This window comes from Mastigoproctus giganteus, chromosome 11 (assembly GCF_048544385.1).
Source record: "Mastigoproctus giganteus isolate SK-2022 chromosome 11, ASM4854438v1, whole genome shotgun sequence".
NCBI lineage: Eukaryota > Metazoa > Arthropoda > Arachnida > Uropygi > Thelyphonidae > Mastigoproctus > Mastigoproctus giganteus.
In genome coordinates, this window is record NC_143585.1 from 25,826,242 (window position 1) to 25,851,436 (window position 25,195).

General features: G+C 34.9%; 1 protein-coding gene across 3 annotated transcripts in view; it reads left to right on the forward strand.

Moving 5' to 3' along the window:
- Positions 1 to 25,195, forward strand: part of LOC150077817 (uncharacterized) — a 143,433-nt gene that overhangs the window by 107,610 nt on the left and 10,628 nt on the right. For 2 of the 3 annotated variants that reach the window (XM_090384227.1, XM_090384229.1), the window contains exon 2: positions 15,184 to 15,430. In XM_090384227.1, the coding sequence (XP_090240353.1) occupies positions 15,184 to 15,430 (247 nt within the window). Of the gene's footprint in view, positions 1 to 3,231; positions 3,552 to 15,183; positions 15,431 to 25,195 lie in introns of those variants that run through there. The other variant, XM_090384228.1, reaches the window with a different exon arrangement.

The following is a 25,195-nucleotide window of genomic DNA, read 5'->3' on the forward strand; positions in this document are numbered from 1 at the left end:
ATGCCAAAGACGTGGAGGAGTTAATAGAGGAAGAAGAAAAGGAATTATCTAGTGAAGAACTTACTGCCTTGCAGGCAGCGATAGTGAAAGAAGAAAATGCTGACAAAGCTCAAGATGAACCAAATGAGGAGCCGAACGCTTCATCACCAGAGAGGTGGCAATGGCATTTCGTGAAATTGCATCGGCAATGGCGGGGTTTGAGAAGATGAATCCTGACCGCGAACGATTCTTAAAAGTTAACAGAGGGGTGAATATGTTTGCTTGCTACAAAGAAATCTACGATGAAAAGAAAAAAAGCCACCGTCCAGTCATTCATTAATATGTTCTTTCGTAAGCGATTGAGGGCCGATCCCTACTAAATCTCCACAGCCGTCAACTTTCGCAGCGGCGTACTTATCAGCTTAAGACGTTGATTCTGTCAACGATGCTCGAGAGGTAAAACTTACTGACGCTATGCCTGTCGCCCCTCTTTTTTTTTTTTTTGTAATTTTATAATTTTGAATTTTTTTTTAAATTTCATGCTTTTGTGATTTTTCCTGCGCATGAGATAAAAAATTGAATAAATACAGTAAATAATTCTATTTACATGTTCGTCAAACATTTCTTTTTTGATTCAATCAATTCAGCGAGCACAATTGCGAGTGCTGCACAAGCATGGGGGAAATTCCGACTTACGTAGCGTTCCGCGGAACGCAACCTTTACATAAGTCGAAGAGTTCCTGTATATGTATGTATATATCATTCCTGTTACTGTTTCGATTTTTAGCGCTCCCATAAACTTCGGTACCCTGAACTAATGTTACGTTGACCCTTAAGATGGTGAGCCAAATGTATTCAAAGATTTGAGAATGCTTGTTATAAATATTAAGAGTTGGTACTATGATCACACGTTCAGTATACAGCTACAATACATATGCAAAACAGGTATTTTTATTTTACCGGACCTGCGATGATCTATTTTTTTGTGATATTATATTGTGACCTAAGTGGATCGCAGAATGCTATATAAGTTGGTAAAGGTGTGATCAGTAAGTTCCCTCTTTGGAGCCCTCGTGGGTAGCACAGTTGGTAGGATTACCGTTCTCCCCACACCGGGTGGAAAATACCAGAATTCGAGTCCCGTCGATGACGCAAGGAATTTTTATGGGCCCCTTTCACAGAGAAGTTGAGTAAGTCGGTCTCAAGCGAAGGTAGAATGGTTTTGTCTTCCGGAAACTTGGATTTTTCGTTCAGCAAACAGAAACTCAACCTCAGAACATCCAATTTTTACAGACAATATACACAGAGCAGGGTTTTAATAGGGTTTTAGGAGCACAGCAACTAAGGCATATGGCCTTAGTTGCTGTGCTCCTAAAACCCTATTAAAACAACAACAGTTTCACTTTTTTATTTATATAATTTTTTTAAATTTTTGTCAAAAGGATCAAATTAAAATACCAAAAATAACTAAAACAGACATGTTACTGTTTTATATAGAGGGTTTAGTGTCAGACAACATTAACTACAAAATCATTTTGTAGTAATCGTTTTTGTAATTGGTCAAGAAAGTCATTTGACATTTTCTTGATTTGCCGGAAATGTGCTTATAGCCCAAGCTAACTTGTAAACTACTAGAGAAATAGATTTCTATGACATTATGCATTGTTATGTGTATAAAGTTAAACTAAAGTTATCTCAAACCAAAAATGCAATTTTGTAGTTAATGTTGTCTGACAGTCCTCGATGTATAAAGTTAACAATGTCAGTTAGTCATATGCGTAAACTCATCACATACACAATTTCGTATTTAAAACTTAATTCATTAAATTCTGCGTAATATATCATAAACTCGATTCCTGATTTATTAATCAGTCATATAAGAATTATTATTGTAGATGCAAAATTCGAGGCCAATAACTTGAACAAACATGCATTCAACTTGATAATGGATAAATATCTAACTATAATATCCCTTAGCGTCTTGCTGTTACACAACATTCACAGCTGTGCAATCTACAGTTATATAATTGCACAGCTTCGGCCCTGGGAGAGGAGGACGTAGTGAGGGCAATGCACCCGTCAATGACTAAAAAAGACCTAAATCGTAACAAGGGATAGGCCCTGAATGCAGGCCCTCAGTAGTGCAGTTATCAAATAAATTGATAATGCACTACCGAGTTACTGGTACTTTGTGTTACAGAAGTTTCGCTTGTAATGACTTCACATTAAAGAGTTTATTTTAAAAACTACTAACAAAATATTAAAAAGGATTCGCCGCAAACAACTATTATCAAGCAATCTTTGAAGACTGCGCAATATCGAAACTTTAAAACATTATCGAGACAAATTATAATGTGGATATGTCAGCCTTCCACAATTTATATGATTATCTACTACTGGTTCTTCTTCCTGGCAAGTTGCCAGAAATAAGTGGCGCTCTGTTTTCCAGATAATCAACTTAGTGCTTTCAGTCTACCATAACCTGCATGTGTTTCCTGTTACTCACAGTGTTTTTTGATTTGAAAATTATTGGTAATATTGAACTAAATGCATTGGTTTTGTAGTAATTAATTATATAAAATAAAAGCAGTTATTTAAATACTCGGATACAGCCACCTAGTGGCAAGTAGAATTTACTATTAAGTATTTTATGGCAGCTGATATACAGCCACCTAGTGGCAACAGTTTTTCCTGTTTTATGGCAGCTGTACTAGCGCCTAGGTAAAAAATAAAAAAAAAAAAGTTTAGTGGTGCACGGATGCGAACGAACAACATGTTTACTAGTCTGAAATAATAAGGGCTGTGCACTTTTTAGTGTGTATTAACTTCGAATAAAATAAACAAAACAATCCAGTTATTGGTCTAAGATAAAGCTGATTGGATCGGTAGCCATTGACCGTTCCACTTTTTAATGGTAAAATTTGTGATACCAAATTGCCAAAAACGCTTCCTGGACAGCGACTTCGTTGTTTACCAGTTTCATTCTGTCTATTTTCTTTCTAGAGGAAAAGGCGAGTTGTTCACAAACCTGTTAAGTAGACTCGGATGGATATGCTTTATGAAAATAGTAGTGCATGAACCCTGTCAGCTGTTATAAAGCGTGTCCCCCCCCCCCATTCTCTTCCAACTATTTGTGTGTATGTGTGTGTGTGTGCCGTTGACCTCAGAGCTCGGTGCTTGCGGGTGCCAAATACATGACGTCAGCGACTAGAACGCACCACCGCGTGCTTCCGATTTAGCACTGTCGCTGGTGGGTTTTGTCTCAGCTAGAGCGAACGTCATAGCCCAGTTGCTTTACCTTCCCTGTGCGTCATTATATGGTGGTTTGAAAGCAAACAGTCGTTTTTGAACTATGGATTATTCAGTGCTGATGAGATGCGCGGTTGTGATGAAATATATCAAATTGCTTTCATTTGAATCTTTCAAGTAACATCCGGGTGTTTTCGCATCTTCAAGGTGACTGGGTAATAGGAATAACCGTCTGTCAGCTAATTTAGCAGCGGACGGGAACTCCCAGCGTCGTCTCCCTTGGGTGATCGATCTCCTCTGAACTATAGCCTCCATGTCTCGAGGTAATAACAGTACAATGTCAGTAATCTATCAGTGTTGCTTTCCTTGTCTTATTGAATGTATTTAGTTGGAACCATCACCTCATTTGTCTGTGTATAATTACATGTGACAGTCTTATGATGGGAATAGGAAGAATTCCTATAGAATAGGTAGTATTCCTAATTGGAAATTCGGAGTTAATTTTGTGGTTGGAGTGTGCAGAATTAGGAATGAGATCGTAAATTACTAATACTTGCATTTACTCTTCACCTATGAAGCTTATCGGTGTTTAGGCTTCTTGATGAAGAAAGATACGTTTTTAGGGAGGCTAATACGTTTAGGTTACATAAAACTCTCCTACTAACCTTTAAAACATCCTTGTTTTCGTAGGACGTGCTGCAGCAATCTGAAGACGATTCTTTGGGTTACGGTAGGAGAGGAGTCATTCACTTAGCTAGCATTTTGTTTATTTTTTATCCGATTGGTTAAAATTGGTAATAAAAATGACTATCACGCGGTTCCTAATTCCATACTGTTGTGTGGAATATTTTTGAATTAGCGCCTTTAAGTGAGATTTCAAATTCACTATATATTAGATACCTACTGTCTGTCATGTTGAACCCATCAGAAGCCCCCAACACAAAACTAGTATTTCTGTAATAGGTAACTACTCTATTTTGTAATTAATATTTGTAACTTCATTTGGGAAGAGTTCTTTTATGCTAACGTGTATGCATTTTTGAAGGTTCCAGTAAAATATTACTATCTTTTATAATGATATTAGACATTAAAACTTTGTATATGCAGCGTAACCGTAAGATCCCAAAGACTTCATTTAGAGGCTCAGTGAAGGGGGTGGGTGCTAAACTCTTCTTGCTACTCAGAACCAACAGGAATATATTGCTTTTTTCTAGTATAGTTCCCTTTTGAATCTGTAGAGAAAATTGACTCCTCCCCGGAGCAAATTCTTGGGTGCATTACTTATTTCAATGTATCAATTGTTCAGTTATGTGATATGAAGGAACAGTCTAGACCAGTGGTTTCCAAACTACTGAGATCTATGGACCCTTCCAAAAAAAAAATAATAATAAATAAAAAATAAAATATATTTTTTGTGTGAGAGAGAGAGAGAGAACACTGGGTTTTCTGAAAAGAAAACACCTTTATTCCTATTTTTACATAAATATATTATAATAACTTTATTTATCATCAATTTGCTATTCATAGAATGAATAATTTGACCAGTTCCAGAGGGTCCATTTCAGGGAACCCCTGGAACTGGTATACAGACCCCCCCCAGGGGTCTGTGGATCCCAGTTTGGGAAATTCTGATCTAGACTTTCTTCGTATAACTTTTTCTAAACTGTCTAGATGATAAATATGATTCATAATTTATTCTCTGGAATATCTGGCTAAGTTTGCCTTCAATACACTTAAATATGGACTATCACTAGACTAGCAAGTCTGCTAGTCTAGTCTCCTAATCTGTCAATTACAATATCATATTTTGTGCTTCTAGATGTGCTGGGGGGTTTCTAATTGTAGATGGTGTTCCCAAAAGTAGATATTGTAGTTCAGTGCAAGTGCATGCTGGAAATATGGTTTACACGTAAAACAGTTGCCCCTATAAATTCACCAGTCTAAAATCTTATATAAAATTAAACCATCAGGGGAAGAAACTTTTTTTTTTTTTTTTTTAGTAAGCAGCACTTTCTCTTGAAGCTGTAATTTTATTATCTAGCCCAAGCTGCAAAATTAAGTGTAATCAAGATATATTCACTGGTGTAAGTTAGAGAGAGGAGAGTGAAGATATTTACATCAAATGACATTACATAAGAGAACTTTTTTTTTTTTTTTTTTTTTTATCTTTTTTAAAATAATAAATAGTAGCAGGGATACTGGAAATGTCTGACGTAAGTGTTAAATGAAAGGTTAAACACAATAGAAACAAAAACTGAACTCTGCTACAGTCTAATTTCATCATTTTCAGAAAAAAGTACTTTCTCTGATATCATGTTTGTCAATTCACATTATAAAATATCACACAAAAAAAACAACGGAATGTAATTTAAAACCATCATTTTAAAAGTGAACCCATGAAATGCAAGTGACTTTTAGTAAAAGAGTGCTAGAGACATGAAATTTATAACAAACTATTCTCTTAATGTTACAAAAAAATGTTGAAAATAATCATTTTTGTGATCATAACAAACAGCATTACAAAACATCCAGAAACCCTGCCTTCAGCGTTTAATATGATGTTGGATATATTGCTTTCAATTTTTCCCCGAGTGCATGGATTGTTTTGGATATTGTCTTTTGACATAATCCGTATGGAAAATGTAATAGTAGTAGCCATATTCCTTTGAAATTATATGATCTTCAAACACAAGAATTGTTTTTGGCCATAAATACATGTGAAGAGTAACTTGGATTAGTTGAAACCATGTATTAACAGTCTCCTCCTGGTGAGAGGTTACAGTTTCTTTGAAAACGATGGGCCCAACAACATTGAACATGAGACACTGTCACTTGCTGCATAAGAAAAGTCCAATGTAACACATGAGGATCATCCGGGTTTTACAGTAACCATCCACAGTAATGCCATAGTTTTCCTGAATCATGGCAAAAGTTACTGCACAATATGTACTTAAGGAAAACATTTGAAATTTCCTCACCAGCATGGGAACTGCTGTACAGCATTCAAAAATTCTTTTGTTGTGCAATCCTCATAGTTACATGGATTCTTGCCATGATCTCCCTAATCTGTGCTTCCCTGACATTCCTTAGTTTGTGCAAAAACCGAGTAAGTTTTGATGGTACTTTGACATGTAAATCTCCTACAAAAATTAGTTTTTTTTTTAAATGGCTCTGTACTGCATATCAGTCTGAAAGCCCAAGTTAAAGAGGATATGGATCAGTTAAATGGGTGCAGAGAAGAGCAACAAGGTTAGTAAAGAACACGAAAGAGTGTGCTTACCATGAAACGTCCTGCAAATTGCAACACTTGGAAACTAGGCACCTGTAAGGAGACTGGATTTAGGTGTTTAAGGCATTAAATGAATTGAGTAAACCAAATGCCATCTTTAAAATTTGCTTTCATTCAGAGAGTGATTGATCATTGTAACAAACTTGTCAGATTTTGTGGAAGTGGGTAGTTTAGGTGATGGACAAATGAAGTGGGTAGGTTTTTTTTTGCTGGTGCTACGTAAACTTGCTATCCTTCATCAATTTACTACTACTAATACTAAATATAGGACCATGTTAAAAAAAAATGCTGGGAGTTAGGCCAGAACATGTCTAATTCTGCCCAGACATAGAGAGGGTTGTGCATTGAAAGCCTTGTAGATTAACTCATGACTTTTAGCATTAGCATTAGTAGAGGCATATGATGCAAGAAAGCAAGCTTATTCAGCATCAGCCAAAAAAAAAAAAAAAAAAAAAAAAAACAACCACTACTCCCATTTCACCCCTCAATTCGTTCGAAATACCTGTCCAGCTGAGCCTTAAATTTGTTTAGGCTATCAACTTCAACAACAAGCGATGGAAGTCTATTCCACAAACCAACTGCCCGCTGGCTAAAGGCGAATTTCCGCACATCTATCCGACATCCGTCCTTCCTCAATTTGAATTTATGCCCTCTCAGGTGATTATTCTGAGCAAGAGGAAGAATTCCATCGGCATTGAGCATGCTCAAGCCATTCAAAGCCTTGTACACCTCTATCAGATCATTGAAGGACTTGAAGGACTCTGCAAGGCTTTTGGGGGAAGAGGTAATTTTTATTGGCATAGCCTGCACTTTATAGGTGGAAGGAACCTATTATTATACATATAAGCATTTATCTGATTTTTGGGTCAAAGTAATGTGCGCACACATAAGGGTTCTTGTATGAGGCCTGAGAAGAGGAGCATTCTGATGGTAGAGATATTTTAAATTATTGGGAAGATAAGTAACTATGTGGGTTGTTTTTAGTCACAATGAATATAAAATGACAGTTACCCTGTGTGTGCACACTAATATTAGAAGTGTAGCTAATGAATTTGAGATACTGGTTAAGTCAAATGCTGACATCATAGGAATATCAGAAACATGGTATTTACCGAATACAGAACATAAACATGGCAAATACAATGTATACAGGAAGGATTGATTTGATAGAAGGGATAATGCATTTTATTGTCAAGCCTATAGATTCACGACAAGAATATCCAGTAAATAAATATATTGATCAGTAGGGAGTGTGCTAGGGACTAGATGAATGTTATCAGTATAATGAAGATCTTTATATACAATGGGCAGGAAAATAGATTGTCTTATGGGAGTCTTGATTTTTCTAGGGATTGACTAGAACTTCTAGATTGTTTGCTCACCTACTAGTCTAATTTTTTGAATTGCTAGATGATTTCTTACATCAGCATGCTAAATATGCCACAAGGGAAAGAAATATTCTCACTCCTGGGTTATCAATAAGGATCCATCAGATATTAAGAACTTTCCAGTAAAGTTACTCTGGTGAGCATGGACTATTGTTATTAGTGGGGTTCCCCAGTGTTCATTCAGTTGATTGCTAGTTATAATTGCCCCTTGTACAGTGTGTAAGCCAGATGAACTGCAACAACATCTACAAAAATTAGGCATATTGGCTGAGAAATGGCATTTGAAGTTTAACCTTACCAAATGGAAGGTACTGCACATGGGAAAATTCAAGAACTGCAGAAATTCAAGTCTCACATCAACAGGTATCCTCTTTCTTCTCTTCAACCCATGCACGATACTAAGTACTGTAGGTTCTAATAACTCTCGTGCTTGGTTTTTATAAAAAAACACCCTGCATATATGGGTAGCAAGTAATCCCAGATTAACGTATCAACCGTATGGTACTACACTCAGAGTAGTGGTAAATTAGAAAAGACTGGAGTTAATTGTGCAGTCAGATATGAAGTGCTCTGAGGAACATTGACAGGCTGCCAGTACAGCTCATGGAGTCTTGTCTATGATATACAGAATCTTTGCTAGCAGGGATAAGCAAGTGATTATCCCATTGTATAAGGGAATAGTTAGGCTGTATCTTGAATACTACATATGGGTCTGGAAGCCTGATTTTAGGAAGGATGTAGACCTGCTGGAATGGGTGCAGAGAAGGGCAACAAGGTGGTGAAAGCAACAAAAGGTGGCCTTACCAACACAGGCTTCAGTTCTGCAAATTGCAATGTCTGGAGACTAGGCACGTGCAAGGCGATCTGATTGAAGTGTTTTAAGGCTTGCACTTGATTGAGCAAGCTCAATGCTGATGGCATTTTCCCTCTTACTCTAACTACACACATGAGGGGGGGGGGCATAAATTGAAATTGAGGAAGGATAGTGTTGCAGGATAGATGTGTGGAGGTTTGCCTTTCAGGCAGTGAGTGGTTAATTGTTGGAACAAACTTCTCTGTTGTTGTGGAAGTGGGCAGTTTGAATATATTCAAGGAAGAACTAGACAAATTACTGGAGAGGATGTGGGAGTTTTTTTTTTTTTTTTTTGTTGCTGCTGCTATATAAGTTTTACTTTCTTGCATCATATGCTGCTGCTATTACTACTACTACTAATAATAATAAGTGAAGAGTGCAAAGAACAGTAAGAAGGATTTCTGCTTATGGTAGCAATAAGAGGAAAGAAATTAATTATACTGGTACAGTACTTGATCCTCTATATTAACAGTATTGATAATTCTGAACTGGTTGGTGATAAGCTGAATAAAATTTTGCCTCTATGCTTGTATGTGAGGAATTGGGAGTTGAATAATTTTATGATGACTGAGAAGGGATTAGATTAGAAGTGAAGTTTTTGCTTCTAGCCCTCCTTGCCCGTTTGTAGTAATAGCATTATTCCCCCCATAACAAGTTGTGGGGGGGGGAATAATGCTGAAATAAGGATAGAGGCATTGCTTTAGTCTTTGATTTTATTTTAGGTGCCTGGTGGAAGGTGGGAAATCAAAAATTGGGAAATCCTTGCTGATAAGGTTAAATTTTATGTACTTTTATTATTAAATAACAAAATATTTAATAATTAGTAAAATATTTTATATACTTTTATTAAATTTTAAATAAAATACATAAATTTTATGTATTTTGTGACATCAATTTTTGTAAATCTCTTTATAAAGGCTCCCAAGCATAACTTATATCTGCATAAGTGTGTTGTGTCTGTAGCCGTGTGTTGCCGGCCAATTTACTTGTTGTGCAGGCTGGAAAAACCCAGAATAACTTATGGGGGGGAAAAACTTTAGAAATTCCTCCAGTCATTGATGGGAGCTGAACCCAAAACCACTTCAAACGAGTGACAGGTGGTGAAACCAGTATACTACAACAGAGGACACACAAATTTTATTAATGAAATTTGTGTATTGATGCATATAAAGTGCAGCCCAAAAACAAAGTACTGTATTATTCCATGACATATCTTGAATGCTGACTTGAAACATCTGACTTCTTGAAAACTTCAACTTTGAGTTTTGCTTCCTTTTAGGATTGTTATTAGCTTTGCGATTATCATTACCTGACTTTGTTCAGGCTTTTATTTTTTAAGGGATAAATAAACCAAAATGTTATATAATAAAGTTTAAAATTAATATTCGTACTGCTTTCAGTGGCTATGGTGTCATCTTTAAAGGTTCAACGTGATGTAGTGTGTCTACCCAGTAATTACCATTGTTGGAAGAGTCTGTGGAAGTCCTGGATTTTGAAACTCCATTGTAGTCTGAAATTGTTCTTGGATCATAGTGACACTGCCAAATTAAGGTGAACAACTGTTCTCTTCAGTTCAGAACTTCAGTTTGTGGGACAAGGAAAAAAAGTTGCAGTATTGCTAGATCTGAAGTATGGAGGGTAGAGATAACAGTAACATTATTATTATTATTATTAGCCATATGGTGCAAGGAAACCTGAGGCTTATGCTGCACCAGCCAAAAAAAAAAAAATTTGAGAGAGGGAGATGATATCCAGCTCAGGACCCTGGGTGTGCAAAGCACATACTCACCAGCTGGGGTGGTTTTGTGTGAGAAATTCTGCTCACAACGCTGCTGCAATAGAAAATCTAGTTCTAGTGCACCATATTCTGGAAATATTTTTGCCATAGATTCTGCAGAATATCTATATAAATGTGTTGATTTTCACTTTACCTCTGTGGAATGAATTCCTACTGCACAATTTCATCAGTATCAAAAAACATGGACATAAAGTTTTCCAAATAGTGTAGACAGGCTGCAAGGAAGGGACCATGGTGTCCTGTCAATGATTTATCAAATTTTCTTGCAGAGATTGGCAGGTTATATTCCTATTGTATAAGGCAATTGTTAGACCACACTTGGAATACTGTCCAAGTATGGAAACTGCACCTAAAGGCATCCAAGCTCCTTGAAAGGGTCTAAAGACAGCCATCCTTCTTGATGAAATATGTAAAAGCCACCTGTATGAGGAACTTAGCAATTAGGCACCTTAGAGGGGTCCTAATCAAGAGTCTTATAAGACTCTGAGAGGGAATAATAAAATGATGGCAATTTTCACTGTTATAAATGACTTATAAAAGTGAAAATTGCCTTCACTGTTATAAATGATTTCAAAAGTAGTAGCTATAAATTTAAATTATGGGGAAAGAGATTTAGACTAGATTATAGGAAGTTTTCTAGCCAGCAAGTTGTTAATTACTGGAATAAGTTAACCTTCATAGGTAGTTGAGGCTGATAGTTTGGGAAAATTCAGAAGTCAGCTGGATAGTTACTTATGTGAGAAGGGAATCTCACATAATTTTCTTTTTTATTTTATTATATTTTATTATTTTTGGCTAGTGTAGTACAAGTCCTTATACTGTAGTGCCAGTACTAACATTAAAATACTTACTATACTCTTGGAATGAACTTGTCTGGCATTCTTTGGGCATTAATTTTAGCATCTTCCATTGTAATGACTATTGTGTTTTGTTGTGGGTTTTTTCAAAATGTTTCCTGAAGGTCTTGTATCCATGACCAATTTTGCATTTGGTCATCACTCAATAGATGAAGAATGAAAGCAACAATCCATCTGTGTTTAAACCTTTTGGTGATCCAAATGAGATTCTCACCTCATTAGCCAAATCATAAGTGAATTTTTCTGAAAACACAAATCTGAGCATATTCAAAAAACACAAGATGATACATACATCCAATAGTTTTTTTAAATAAATAACAAATTGCATTCCACTGCCATCTGGAAGATGAATTTTATACTGACTATCATAAGGATAGGAACTAACTATCATAGGGAAATTTTTCAATTGCACACTGTGCCAAGAGAGCACTACAAAACCCACTGGCTATATATCACTTGGTGTCAGCACTATGACAGTTAAAAGGACAGGAATGAAGCACTCTTAAGAATTCTGAATTAATTAAAAGGAATTGCTTTAGAGTTCTCATTAATAGGCGCCTCCGTAGCCAGGTGGGAAGGAGCAGCAGTGCGTAGCACACGCTTCTTGATTAGACCGGGGTTCGGGCCCGTCACCACCAAATATGGAAGATGCGGAAAGGCCAGGAAATGACCACCGCATATCCCGGAGCAATATGGCCTTAGTTGCTAATGCTCCTAAAAACCAAATAACAAACAAACAACATAACAACAGTTCTCATTAATCAGTCTACAGTTCTAAATTGAGGGTTTTTTTTTTTTTTTTTTGTTTTTTCTTTTGAGTTGAAGCACTTGACAGTAATTGAAAAGTTTCTGGAATAGAATATGCTTTGTTCCGTTTATAAAAAAAAAATTATTCTTAATACTTACTTGTTACTGAATTCCAATAAATATTTGCATGCATGCATCGAAAGTAAATAGTAAACTTTTTTTTTTTTTTTGAACAGAATGAATACTCAATTTTGTACATACATTTCTCAATCATGTATCTTGGCCTGACATAGCTCAATGGTGAAAGTGGAAGAACAGCACATGCATTTGGGTTGATTGTAATTCAAGCACACATGACAGCTAAATACACTTAGCAATTGTATTCTCTGTGTCCTCTCATCACTCTGGTCAAGAAACTCAGTATTGGGATTACTGGTGTATTATATATCTTAGTGGTTTGCTTCTCTGAACTTCTGTTTCCTTGTAGAAGATATATGCTAATTTATTTATAGTTTTTCATTAATAATAGTCAGATCGCAAGAATAAAAGGTAAAATTTCTTCTTTAATTTCCCTCTCACCAGTCAGTGCCTTTCCCCATGCATGGCTTGTCACACCAAGGTTGGCCAGCCCTAAAATATATCATTAGAAAATGGTTTGAATAACACTAATGTATATCCATAATTTACACAAATGGATAATACAAAAATTGTTTTATTCAAATAAAAGAAATAAACATTTATGAGAATTTTTATTTTCATTCAACAGTGATAAAATAAAAAAGGGAAATACAGGGAAGAAAACCTTGTAGTTAGTTTGAAATGTGAGCCCACAAATCCACATGCTGACACAGCAGCAATATATTTCAGCAAGGTATTTTTCTAGACAACAGCTGAGTAATAAACACATTTACTACTTCTCACTAAACTGTCATTCAGTAGAAGATTGACTGATTAAAGGGTGTGGAGAGAGAAATCCATTGTTAGCAGTATATTGCACTGTCACTTGCTGATCCATATCACATATTGTGTAAAGGCACCACTGAACAATATGGTGGCTCTAAATACATGCAAAGTAAGCTTCCTGGGGATCTCAAGCTATATAAAAATATAAATTGTACATTACTTCAAAATTATTGAAGTCCTTGTAAACAATGGATAATTCTCAAGAATAATCTTTTGTAAAACCTGTTTAAAGAATCTAATATGGTTGCTGAAAGTGTGATAATACAGGCTATAATATTTTTGAAGGGAGACATTTCACTATCTGCATTCATTGAAAATAAATTTAATAAAGGCTTACTAATATTAATATACACTGATAAATTATACGTTCCAGTTCCTATTTTGTTAGGTGATAATATGTAAAATTAGACTGAAATTACGTAATAAAATAAACAATGGCAAAGAATGTCCTTGAAATCCCACATAATACATTCTATAATATAGCATATAGTAACAGTTAGTTTAGACAAAGAATCGTCATGTGCCCTGTGTTGTTTTGCTATTGGCTGGCTTCATTGGAATTATGCTATCTGCTGCAACTGCCTGACCTTTGTGACCTCATGAAAATGGTGGTGACATTTTTCATAAGTGAAGTGCATAAGATCACCTTATTTTTTGTTACTGACTGTATCTAAGGAAACAGGAATGAAATTTGAGGCAAGCAACAAAAGGCATACTCTTACTAGCTCATCTATTGGTTAATATTCAAGTAAAAGGTAAACTGCAGCCATTATCACCCACTGCAGGATGGAAGCCTCCTCAACAATTCATGCTGGGGGAATTGAACCATAATCTGCCACTCTGATCCAGTGTGGGTTGGCAGATCGACCATATTTAACAGTCAGGGGCTTGAACTTGAATAAAAGAAATAAACATTTATGAGAATTTTTATTTTCATTCAACAGTGATAAAAGGGAAAGACAGGGAAGAAAACCTTGTAGTTAGTTTGAAATGTGAGCCCACAAATCCACATGCTGACACAGCAGCAATATATTTCAGCAAGATATTCCAGACCTGTATACAGGTCTGGAGGCCTCATTTCAAGGAGGATGTAGAGCTGCTGGAACGAGTACAGAGAAGGGCAACAAGATTAGTGAATGGAACAAAGGGTTGCTCTTACGAAGAAAGGCTTAAGTTTTGCAAATTACAGTGTCTGGAGACTAGGTGCCGGCGAGGTGATCTGATAGAGGTGTATAAAGCCTTGAATGGTTTGAGCATGCTCAATGCTGATGGGATTCTTCCTCTTGCTCAGAATAATCACCTGAGAGGGCATAAATTCAAATTGAGGAAAGACAGATGTAGGATAGATGTGCGGAAATTTGCCTTTAGCCAGCGGGTAGTTGGTTGGTGGAACAGACTTCCATCCCTTGTTGTAGAAGTTGATAGCCTAAATAAATTTAAGGCTCAGCTGGACAGGTATTTCTAACGAACGGAGGGATGAAGTGGGTTTTTTTTTGGCTGATGCATAAGCTTGCTTTCTTGCATCATATGCCTCTACTAATGCTAATGAACCCCGGTCTACTCAAAGTGTGTGTGCTACTGCACTCCCGCTCATGACCACTCGGCTACGGAACCAGTAAATGTGTACTTGCATATCTCTTCTTTCTGTCTGAGGCCACACATTAAATAAATTATAGCAGTTTTATAGACATGAACTATTTAAGCTATTAGGTTTTAATAATCGACAGCATAACAGTTCTCATATAGTAATTTAATAGTAATATATTATATAGTAATAATCACTTGTACTGTTCTGGGTAGTGATAGACTGAAGGACTTTGGTTTGAGTCTACCAGTCTCAAATGCAGCTTTAGCCTTTTTCTTCACTCTAAACCCAAATGCCTAGAAAGCACAAAGGAACTGCCACTTTAGTCTGCAGTCTTAATTGCTGGTGATTGTATTTTTCCATCATATATGATAAAATAAATAACCATCTACGTAGAATTCAGTCTCCTATTTTATGTAAAAATAATATACATAATTAAAATGAAACTGACTGGTTTCTGTTATTTTTTATTTAGAGCTCCATGTTCGTCATTCCAAGTCTGATCCCGTTTTGCTCTCAAACCTGCAGTCGTTATACCATCCCACAGACTTGGATAACCAGAATAATCAGAAAGCCACATCCCCTGGATTCTATCATGAAATATCTCACAGCTGGCACAGGGACCATTACCATAGTCTTGAAGATCTGAGTAACCAAGCATATCATGATAACAGCATGCTGACTATTGAAGGCTTGCGTAATGACTATAATTCCTGTTTCTCGTATGTATTCCTTTATACTTATTCATGAGAAAGCTTTTAGATGATCATTCATTAGATGCTTATAATTGATCATTTGAAATTGAAAAGCATAGATTAATAGCCAATATTATCAGCACAGCTATGTGCCATTACAATTTGCATGCATGTCTACTAATTTATATATTTGCTTAAAGTACTAATTAAGAAAATAAGTGTATTGAGTGCAGGTGGAATCCTTGCATCTTCCCACTTCTTAATCTACTTTGAGTCAAGAAGATTAATGTAGTTTTTACAGGAAATATGAGAGAGAGAGTGAGAGTGTAAAATACTTACCTACTTTGCATGTCTTATAGAAGTATACTAGATGTGCAATCATCATAGTGCTAACTCTTAACATTTGTGATATGCATTCTCAAATATCTTTGAAAAAAAGTTGACTCATTTTTTACTAGATTAAATCATTACAAGGATTTAAATTGTACTCTGCAGTACACTGGGTTAGATTAACTTGTTTGTTACTTTTGAGAAGTACCTGTAAAAAGGAAAGGGCTCTATCATAGCACTGTTCATTACATTGGAATTCTTTAGTTAATGTTACAAAGCTACACTGACTATGAATCATAACATGAAAATTAATTATGTTTACAAGGCAGTATACATTAAAAGATAGAGAATCATATTTAAACTTCCTTAAAGTGCTATTAGTTTGGTTATAGTGTGTAATCAGCAACAATAAATAGACATAAATTTGTAAATAGAAAGTTTTTTTTATCAGTGACTTCAGTATGTAGCCATTTCAAAGTAAGTTAGGCTGAAAACAGAAAGTTGCTGGAAATAGTAGTGTTTATCATCCTTGGATAAGATTAAGTTTTCCAGAATGAAATTTGGTGCTATAATTTCATACCCAAATCAACAAGATTAAAATTTTATTGATTTTACTCTTGGGACAATTTTTTGGTAGCAAATTACGTGTTTGGAATGGTTGCACATTGAAACAGCTGGTAAGTACCGTTCAGGTTTTTTTTTTTTTTTTTTTTTTTTTGGTTGATGCTTTGTAACCTTGTTCCATTGCATCATTTTGCCAATGCTAATACTGATTTATAAATTTACGTTATGTCTGTCGGTGCTTGGTAATTATGAGAAAAATCAAACTAATAGCAATTTTAAGAAATTTAAAATAAACAGTTCTATATCTTTGAATTTGTGTTTCGCTTGTTTTTTGAATTTGTTTCACTTTCAAACAAGGATTTTGTTTGTGAGGTTCTTGGATTAATTTACTTATCATAGTGCTTATGTTTAAATGTTCGTGTTTATACTGTGGCATGAACACCAGGTTAGAAGAGTTTTTTACAATTATTTATTTTGACAATGGATACAATCATTAACCATATTTTAGCAGTCATGTGGGCTTAAAACTTTGGCCCACTCAAATGCCACATGCATTACTGCACTCTTGTACATGACCACTCAGCTACTTCTGGCTTGTTTATTTTTTTATCACAGTCTGTACTTTTATATGTAGTATAAACAGTCTCTACATACAGAATATAAACTACTATTTATAAAAAATTCAGAGCTACAGGGCTCAATAATGTCCATGATTTTTTAATATATTAAAAAGTAAGAGATTTGAAGTAATCTCTTACTTTTTAATAGAATATAATCTACATACAGAAATTATGCTAAATGCAATAGTTTGTGCATTAACTGATCTTCCTTTTAAAAACAAGGTACTGGACATTTTCAAGCTATTAAAGACATGATAAAAATCACTTTTATTTGACAGCAGGCTTCCATCTATAGCTATATACATCTTTTCTCCTAATATACACTTTAAATGGCTTACCTTTTCAATTTTGAAATATTTAGCTGATCTTTTGTAACAGCTTCATAATTATACTGATGCACTAAAGTTGTCATCTTGCTTGTCACCCACATGTTATTCTATGAACTAATAATGTTAATATTTTGCTCTGTAATGCTTTTGCAACTTGTTTTAGTCATCAAAAGTGATAAAGTTGATGTATTGCTTTAATATATCATCAGTATTGAATCTGCTCCTTTTTCTATTCTGGGCCTGTGGCAAGGATACTTTTAAAGTGGTTTTAGTTTCCTCATAAGTAGCAGACTTTTTCAGTTATTAACAAATTGCTATATATTGAGCTACCTCCAAATAAACAGCACTCCTGAAAATAAATGTTACTTTACTTATTTAAGCTTGTCTTTACTCTGAAAGCTGTCACCAGTATTGCTTTGTCATCAGAGTGGGTGGACACTAACTATGGCAACACTGGCAAAACTGTTGATTATTAGTAGTTTTATGAAAAAACCATGTGATGCTTACAATTCTAGGAAATATTGCATCAGCATCTTGCCTTATGTAAGCAATAATAAATTATTACTTGCATTATTTGTTTAATATTTCCTATATTATGATCTTTGGTAAGTTTTTTTTTTTTTTTTTTGTGACATATTTATGACAGTCTCAATTTTGTCAGGTTTTAACACTTGTAGTATTTGCTGTGAATAGTTATTAGTGGCTAATGGCTGGTTATAATTGTTGTAGCATTCTTATATGTAAGACTTAAATTTGCAAAAAAAAAATGCACAGCTGATTGTTAACTGTGAGTGTTTTTGGTTGCTTTAACAATGAAGTTAATGCTCTTAGTACTGCTGTCCAAGAGTTTAGATGCTTGTTTTTTTTAGATGGATTGGAGACTGGAAATGATGTAGGAAAAAACTTATTTGCGTTGGGCATGAATATCTGTTGGTTGTAATTTACAGGAAATATATTAGTAAAGTCCACATGGTGCAAGAAAGCCTATGGCTTATGCACCAGCCAATAAGAAAAAAAATAAAATAAAATAAAAAAAATAAAACAATGATAAAAAAACTAATAATTAATAAAAGAAAAGGAAATTAAACCTATGTGTTTCCCTCACCAAAGGTACTATCCAGATGACCTTTGAATTTCCCCAATCAGCCCTCTACCACCCATGTAGTCAACTTATTCCAGTAATTTATAACTTGCTGGCTAAAATAAAACTTCCTGCAGTCCAATATAAACATCCCCCCCCCCGTAACTTGAATTTATGTCCCCTAGTTCTAGCATCATTTATAATCTTGAAAATTTCGCCCTCATTCATTTTACTGATGCCTCTCAGAGCCTTTAGCATTAGTAGAGGCATCTGATGCAAGAAAGTAAGCTTATGCAGCATCAGCCAAAAAAAAAAAAAAAAAAAAACACTCCCATTTCACCCCTCTATTTGTTCGAAATACCTGTCCAGCTGAGCCTTAAATTTATTTACGCTATCAACTTCCACAACAAGGGATGGAAGTCTGTCCACCAACCAACTACCCGCTGGCTAAAGGCAAATTTCTGCACATCTGTCTTTCCTCAATTTCAATTTATGCCCTCTCAGGTGATTATTCTGAGCAAGAGGAAGAATCCCATTGGCATTGAGCATACTCAAACCATTCAAGGCTTTATACACCTCTATCAGATCACCTCGCCGGTGCCTAGTCTCCAGACACTGTAATTTGCAAAACTTAAGCCTTTCTTCATAAGAGCAACCCTATGTTCCATTCACTAATCTTGTTGCCCTTCTCTGTACTCATCCCAGCAGCTCTACATCCTTCTTCAAATGAGGCTTCCAGACCTGTATACAGTACTCAAGGTGTGGCCTGACCATTGCCTTATACAAGGGAATAATCACCTCCTTATCCCTGCTAGAAAAATTCCTGTATATCATTGACAAGACGCCATGAGCTACTCTTGCAAGAAAGAAAGAGCCTTAAACACCTCAATCAAATCTCTAAGGTGTCTAGTTTCCAAACTCTGCAACCCACATATTCGAAGTCTTTCTTCATAAGGACTCCTTTTTGCCAATCTCATCAGGCGAGTTACCCGTCTTTGCACCCTTTCAAGAAGATTGATGTCTTTCTTTAGGTGCAGTCTCCATACTTGAACACAGTATTCCAAGTGTGGTCTAACAAAAGCTTTATATAATGGGATTATCACGTCCCTATCTCTACTTGCTACTTGCAAAAGTTCGATAGATCATCGATAGGACACCATGGGCCTTCCTTGCAACCTGTTTACGATGCTCAGAGAATTTCATGTCTGACCGTATCGTAACACCCAAGTCGCTTTCCTCCAGTACTGGGTTTAGTTGAACTCCACCAAGTGAATAAGTTATTTTGGGATTACTGTTTCCCAGGTGTAATACCTTACACTTTGTTGGATAGCTGCCATTTTTCTGACCATTCCTGAAGTCTATCTAGGTCTCTCTAAAGAAGCTTAGCTTGACAGTGATCATTAACTATAAAGTTGTTTCAAAGAATGAAAGTGAATGAAATAAGGAAAGAATGTGAGTGAATGCTAATAATCAGAATGTGTCCCAACAAATATGTATTAGTTCAGAAGAATGCCTCTGGGTATACCTAGAAAGCATCCATCAGGAGCTGGATATCTTCGTGAGTGTTAGGACTATCTGGTATCATGTTAGTTAAGTGAGCAATTTTATGTTTAAAATGTTAGTGGTAAATGCTTTGCCATCCTTGAAATTGAATTACAAAAAAAAAAAAAAAAAAAAAAAAACTGTGAAAGTGAAAAATAAAGATGTGACAAGTGGTGAAATGAAGCAAGCTTATACAGCATAATAAGGAAATGAAAGTCAATGTTCAGAGTGATATATTCAACTAGGAGAATGATAAAGACAGCAAATGAATTTATTTTAAAGGAATCAAGTAAAGGCTTTGAGGTGAAAGATATCAAAGAGGAAATTTCTAGATTAAGAAACCTGACAAGGAATATCAAAATAGGTATGTACATATTTATGTCTGCAGTTATATAGTTGTTCAAAAATTCTGATTAATTTTTAATCAAGAGAGCACCCTCTAGAGATGTTCATTGGGAAAGTGCTTCCAAGGTTTTATTGGTTCTTCAGTCTCAACTGAGTGAGCACATTGAGTGATTTTGGTTTGCATAACATATATAGGGTCACAACCTTTCAACTTTGCCCTGCCCTGAGTATTTTTAAAATGAAATGATCTTTTTTTTCTCCCCCCCCCTTTTCTTGATCCAGACTCCTGTGTCTCTTGGTTCTTGATTAGATCAGGTCTCAGTAGATGAAATCCTTCTTTATTCTGTTTAATTATACTCTATTTTTTTTTTTTTTTATCCTTTTGCATTTTATTTCACAAATCGAGCAGCCTTTGAAAGTGCTGCTTTCAAAGATTTCTAATGTTTTTCTCTCTTTCCCCCCCCCACTAGAAAGAAAATTACTTTTCATTCTTTCAGATTGAAAAGGCTAAAATTTTTTTTTTTTTTTTTGTTCCTTGAACTCAAGTGGTGTGAAAGGAAATATGCCATTCTAGAACATGCCCACAGTCAATCAATTTACCTTATTTTTTGCATGTGATATTTTTGAAAACAAGGAAGCAATAAAGGAATGTAAGGAATAAAGAATAAACTGTTAATGGCTATGTTATTTGAAGCTCACTTCAGTCTAGCTTATCATATCATAAAATAGGATGTCTGCAATGTGGATTGATATGTTGTTTATGAGATAACAAGCATTTCAATTTAATTATGGATTCCCAAAAAGAAAGTTCATCTGTGGCATTGCAATGAATCATCAGCTTATTAGTACACTCCTATCATCCAAGAAATTGATCGCTCTGTCAGATTGTCTCCATATCAGACTATATAAAGTGGGTAAGCGGCTACTTAAGGTAGGTATGTGTGCACATTCAGTTCAGTGAGAGAGGGATAGAAGCACAACCTAAGTGATTTTGAGAATGGTGTGATTGTTGGTATGAGATGTGCCAGTGCAAGTATTGTGGACACTTGCTGCCCTTTTGAGATGCTCATGCACAAGTGTTTAAATTTTATGAGTGTGGTCCAACAACCAGAAAACAAATTCAGCCAGTAGCTATCCTGTGGCTGGAGATAGCCTGTTAATATGAGAGCACAATGAAAAAAAATTAAAATCCAATCTAGCAGACAAACCACAATTAGTCACCTCCAACAGAAATAGGAGCAGAATTACCATTCCCTCAAATAATAATCCTTTGTGCCAGTTCTGCTTGTCTCCCTCCCCAAGCCTCTTAACTTTATTCCCTTTAACCCCTCCCAATTCAGACTGACTACAGTCCACCAGTCAGTGTACCTCATGAACTGGCAATTCGTTGTAAGTTATATGCAGTCATGATCTGTAGGGTTGCATGCAGAAATAAGATACGTGGACAACCAGGTCTTGCATTTAATAAGATGTTTACAGCACATACTTTGTTTTGAAGTATAGATATATAGATAAACTTTTTTTTTTTTTTGCCTCCATTCTCTTTAAACTTAAATTCAAACTTATACTTTAGATTATTATAGGCCATTTCAGTTAATTTATCAATATTTTAACACTGTTCTTTTCTTCTCAAATGGTTATGCCTTACACAGTCGTGAAATAATTGAACTGAAAAAACTGCCTCAGAGTCTTAATAACAACCACATGGTTTGTTTTGTTTTATTGCTGTCTTAACATAGAAGTGAAATAAATTGAACTTTTCCTGCCATCCAGAAAGAAAAAATTAGACCTTGACAAAATATTGTTTGTGGTAACACATCAAGGATGTGAAATTAATCAGATCCATCCATTCTACATTTTGCATCTGCAAATAGTAAAAAGCTGCAGATAACCTTGATTTTTCTTTGTTCTCCTTGATTACAATATTACACTTACTCACATTAGTTTTACTTAATTTTAAGTTTTGTGTTACATTACACTTCTCTTGTTTGTGTGTATATATATATATCTCATTTTTTCAAAATGAGAAATTTCTTTGCTGATTCTGTGTAGTAGTCTGTTATACATTATCAAAACTGTTCTTGAGTATGTTTGTTCGTGATTATTGGTCTCGTTTTGCATTTATAAATCATATATCATCTGAAAACTCTCAACCAGGAATTGCATTTATGTTAACAACTAGCATTTAATGTATTTTAATATTTAAATATAAAGTTAAGTAATTGGTGCACTTTGCAGAAATAACTGACATTGTAAATCAGGATATTATATGCACAACAGTACCAGTAGTGTAATGGATAAAACAGCCCAATATGTGTTTTGTTACTTCATTACGTGTGATCAAATCTAGATGTAGGCAGTTATTTTATTTTATTTATTTATATATATATTTTTTAACTATTCCTTGAATTTTTTTTATAAAAAAATTTAACAAAATGATATAAAATGAGAGATGTAAATAAAATCACGTCCCTCACTGGGAAGGGTATTTGCTGATTAAATAAGTTATCTATTGAATGTTAAACTAGAACCTTATTTTTGGCCTTATATTACTTATATCTTTAATAAAATATTTTTGAAAATTTGACTTTACTGAAAGATATTTGAGAATGTGTGCCAATAAATGTTTTTTTTTTTTTTTTTTTATGTAAACCCCAAACAAGAGAGGTATTAGAACCTATAGTACTTAGTACCGTGCTTGGGTTGGAGGTTGAGAAGACGAAAGAAGACATTTGTTGACATTGGACTTGAACTTCTATAGACTGTAATTTTCAGGAAATACGTATGAAGGAAGGTTGTTCCAGAAAACGGCAGTTGAATGAATAAATGAGGAAGATGAAAAGTTGGTTCTGTGAGTTTGAAGTTGGACAGTAAATGGCTGGTGGCAGCACGTGTTCGGACTGTTTTGAAAGAGCGGGAATTATAGAAGCCAATTCAGAAGAACAGTGCCCATGGAAGTATCTGTAGAAGAGGCATGCAGCAGAAACAGTACGTCTGAGACAGCGAGTGGAGAGACTCTGTTAGTTTGTTATTGTTTGTTATTTGGTTTTTAGGAGCATTAGCAACGAAGGCCATATTGCTCCTGGATATGCGGTGGTCATTCCCTGACCTTTCCGCATCCTCCGTATTTGGTGGTGACGGGCTCGAACCCCGGTCTAATCAAGAAGCGTGTGCTACGCACTGCTGCTCCTTCCCACCTGGCTACGGAGACGCCTGACTCTGTTAGCGATGAATCATTAAGTTGGTACTATAGTTATAAGTTTAGTATTCTTTTTTAAAAAAAAGTTCATATGCAAGGCAGACTTAAATCTTAGTGGACAGTATGTCATGTTAGATAAACTTTTTTATACTAATTTTATATATCTGGGCTTATAAGCCATATACGTCCCCTTTTTGTCATTTTATCAGTTTGTGAAAATTTCCATACTTTTTAATAGAGCTGTCTGTAAAAATCATATCTATCATAAAACGGATGATCAGCTTTGATGAGGATCAATTAGTATACACTTTTATGCCAACTACATCAGTGACATCAAACTTGGTTTCACAATCAGAATTGAATGGTCTTTTTAAAGACTAGAATATATCAAATCAGGCTGAGTACTTATGTTCAAATTGTAACCCTCCAGAAAATGTTAAATTGTCCATGAGAATGTATGTATGTATTTATTTTTTTTATGTGTGCATGGGCCTTGAATGCATACGTTTCTCAAGGCAATTTCAAATAAAAATTGCAAAGTGCATTACAAATCTTTCAGTATACACTGCCATCTCTTATCTGCATTTCGAAGTAATTGTCAACACAGTGTATGATGGATGGCAGCAGGAAAATAGCTTTTAAAATTGTAGAAAGTTATGCCTGTCAGCAATTCTTGACCAATTTTGGTTCACAAAAGCTGGAATTCAGATCCAAAAGTTGATGAAATTGAATCAAGTGATGCATAAATAGATGTAGAAGATGATAGGTTTTACATCAAAAATGAATTAACGACAATTTTTGAATTTTTTTTTTTTTTTTTTTTTTTTAATTCTGGGTTTCAACATGTCTTTAAATATTCATTTTCTATATTTGCATTCTGATTTTCTTCTCCATCAGATCTGCTTGATGTCAGTAATGAATATGGCTAAAGGTTTCATCAATAAAAGGTATCCATTGTGGAAAAGCATTACCAAGTATGGTAGAATCTAAGTATACTGACAGACTGTTATTGAATGTTGATCAGAAAAGCTCCAGGTGTCAATTATAAAAGGAAACAAATTAGTTAATGTACACTGTATTACTTTTCAGATGCATTAAATTTTGACTTATTAAATTAATTGAATTTTTCTGTGATTAATAGAAGCAAAAGGTAAATACACATTAAATGTAACACTTTTCAAGCCCTGTGATTAATTAAGCAAATGATATATTGTCCAGACTTTCATAATGCATTTGCTTGTTTCTTCCTTGATTTTAATAACAGTTGAAATATAATGTTTAACATTTCTGTTGTGATTAATATAACAAATAGTAATAATTCATGATTTATGTAGTTGATAAACTGATAACAAAAAAAGAACAAAAAGTAAAAATTTTTATGCACGAACTAAGGACATTTCATTTCTGTACACGGCAATAAACATATGCGGTGCTTTAGCTGCAGTATATGGATAACTTATGTGATATGTGTAAAGTAAAGAAATAATAACTGCATTTTTATTTTTTTTTGATTTTAATGAAATTTGGGAAAGTATGACAAGTCTTTTCATAAGAGCCAAATATAAAATTGCATGACAGTCCATCCACTGGGAGTTGAGTTATTACACATCTGTTTATGGATGTACATGAAGACAGTATGCACTTCACACACATATGCTAATATGAACAAAAATATTTTTTATTTGATTTTTTACATTATTAATTACAATTAAATTTTATTCTATAATCTTTCATTTCTTTCCTTCAAATGGTGGCCGATGCAAAATTTTGGAGCTCTCAAAT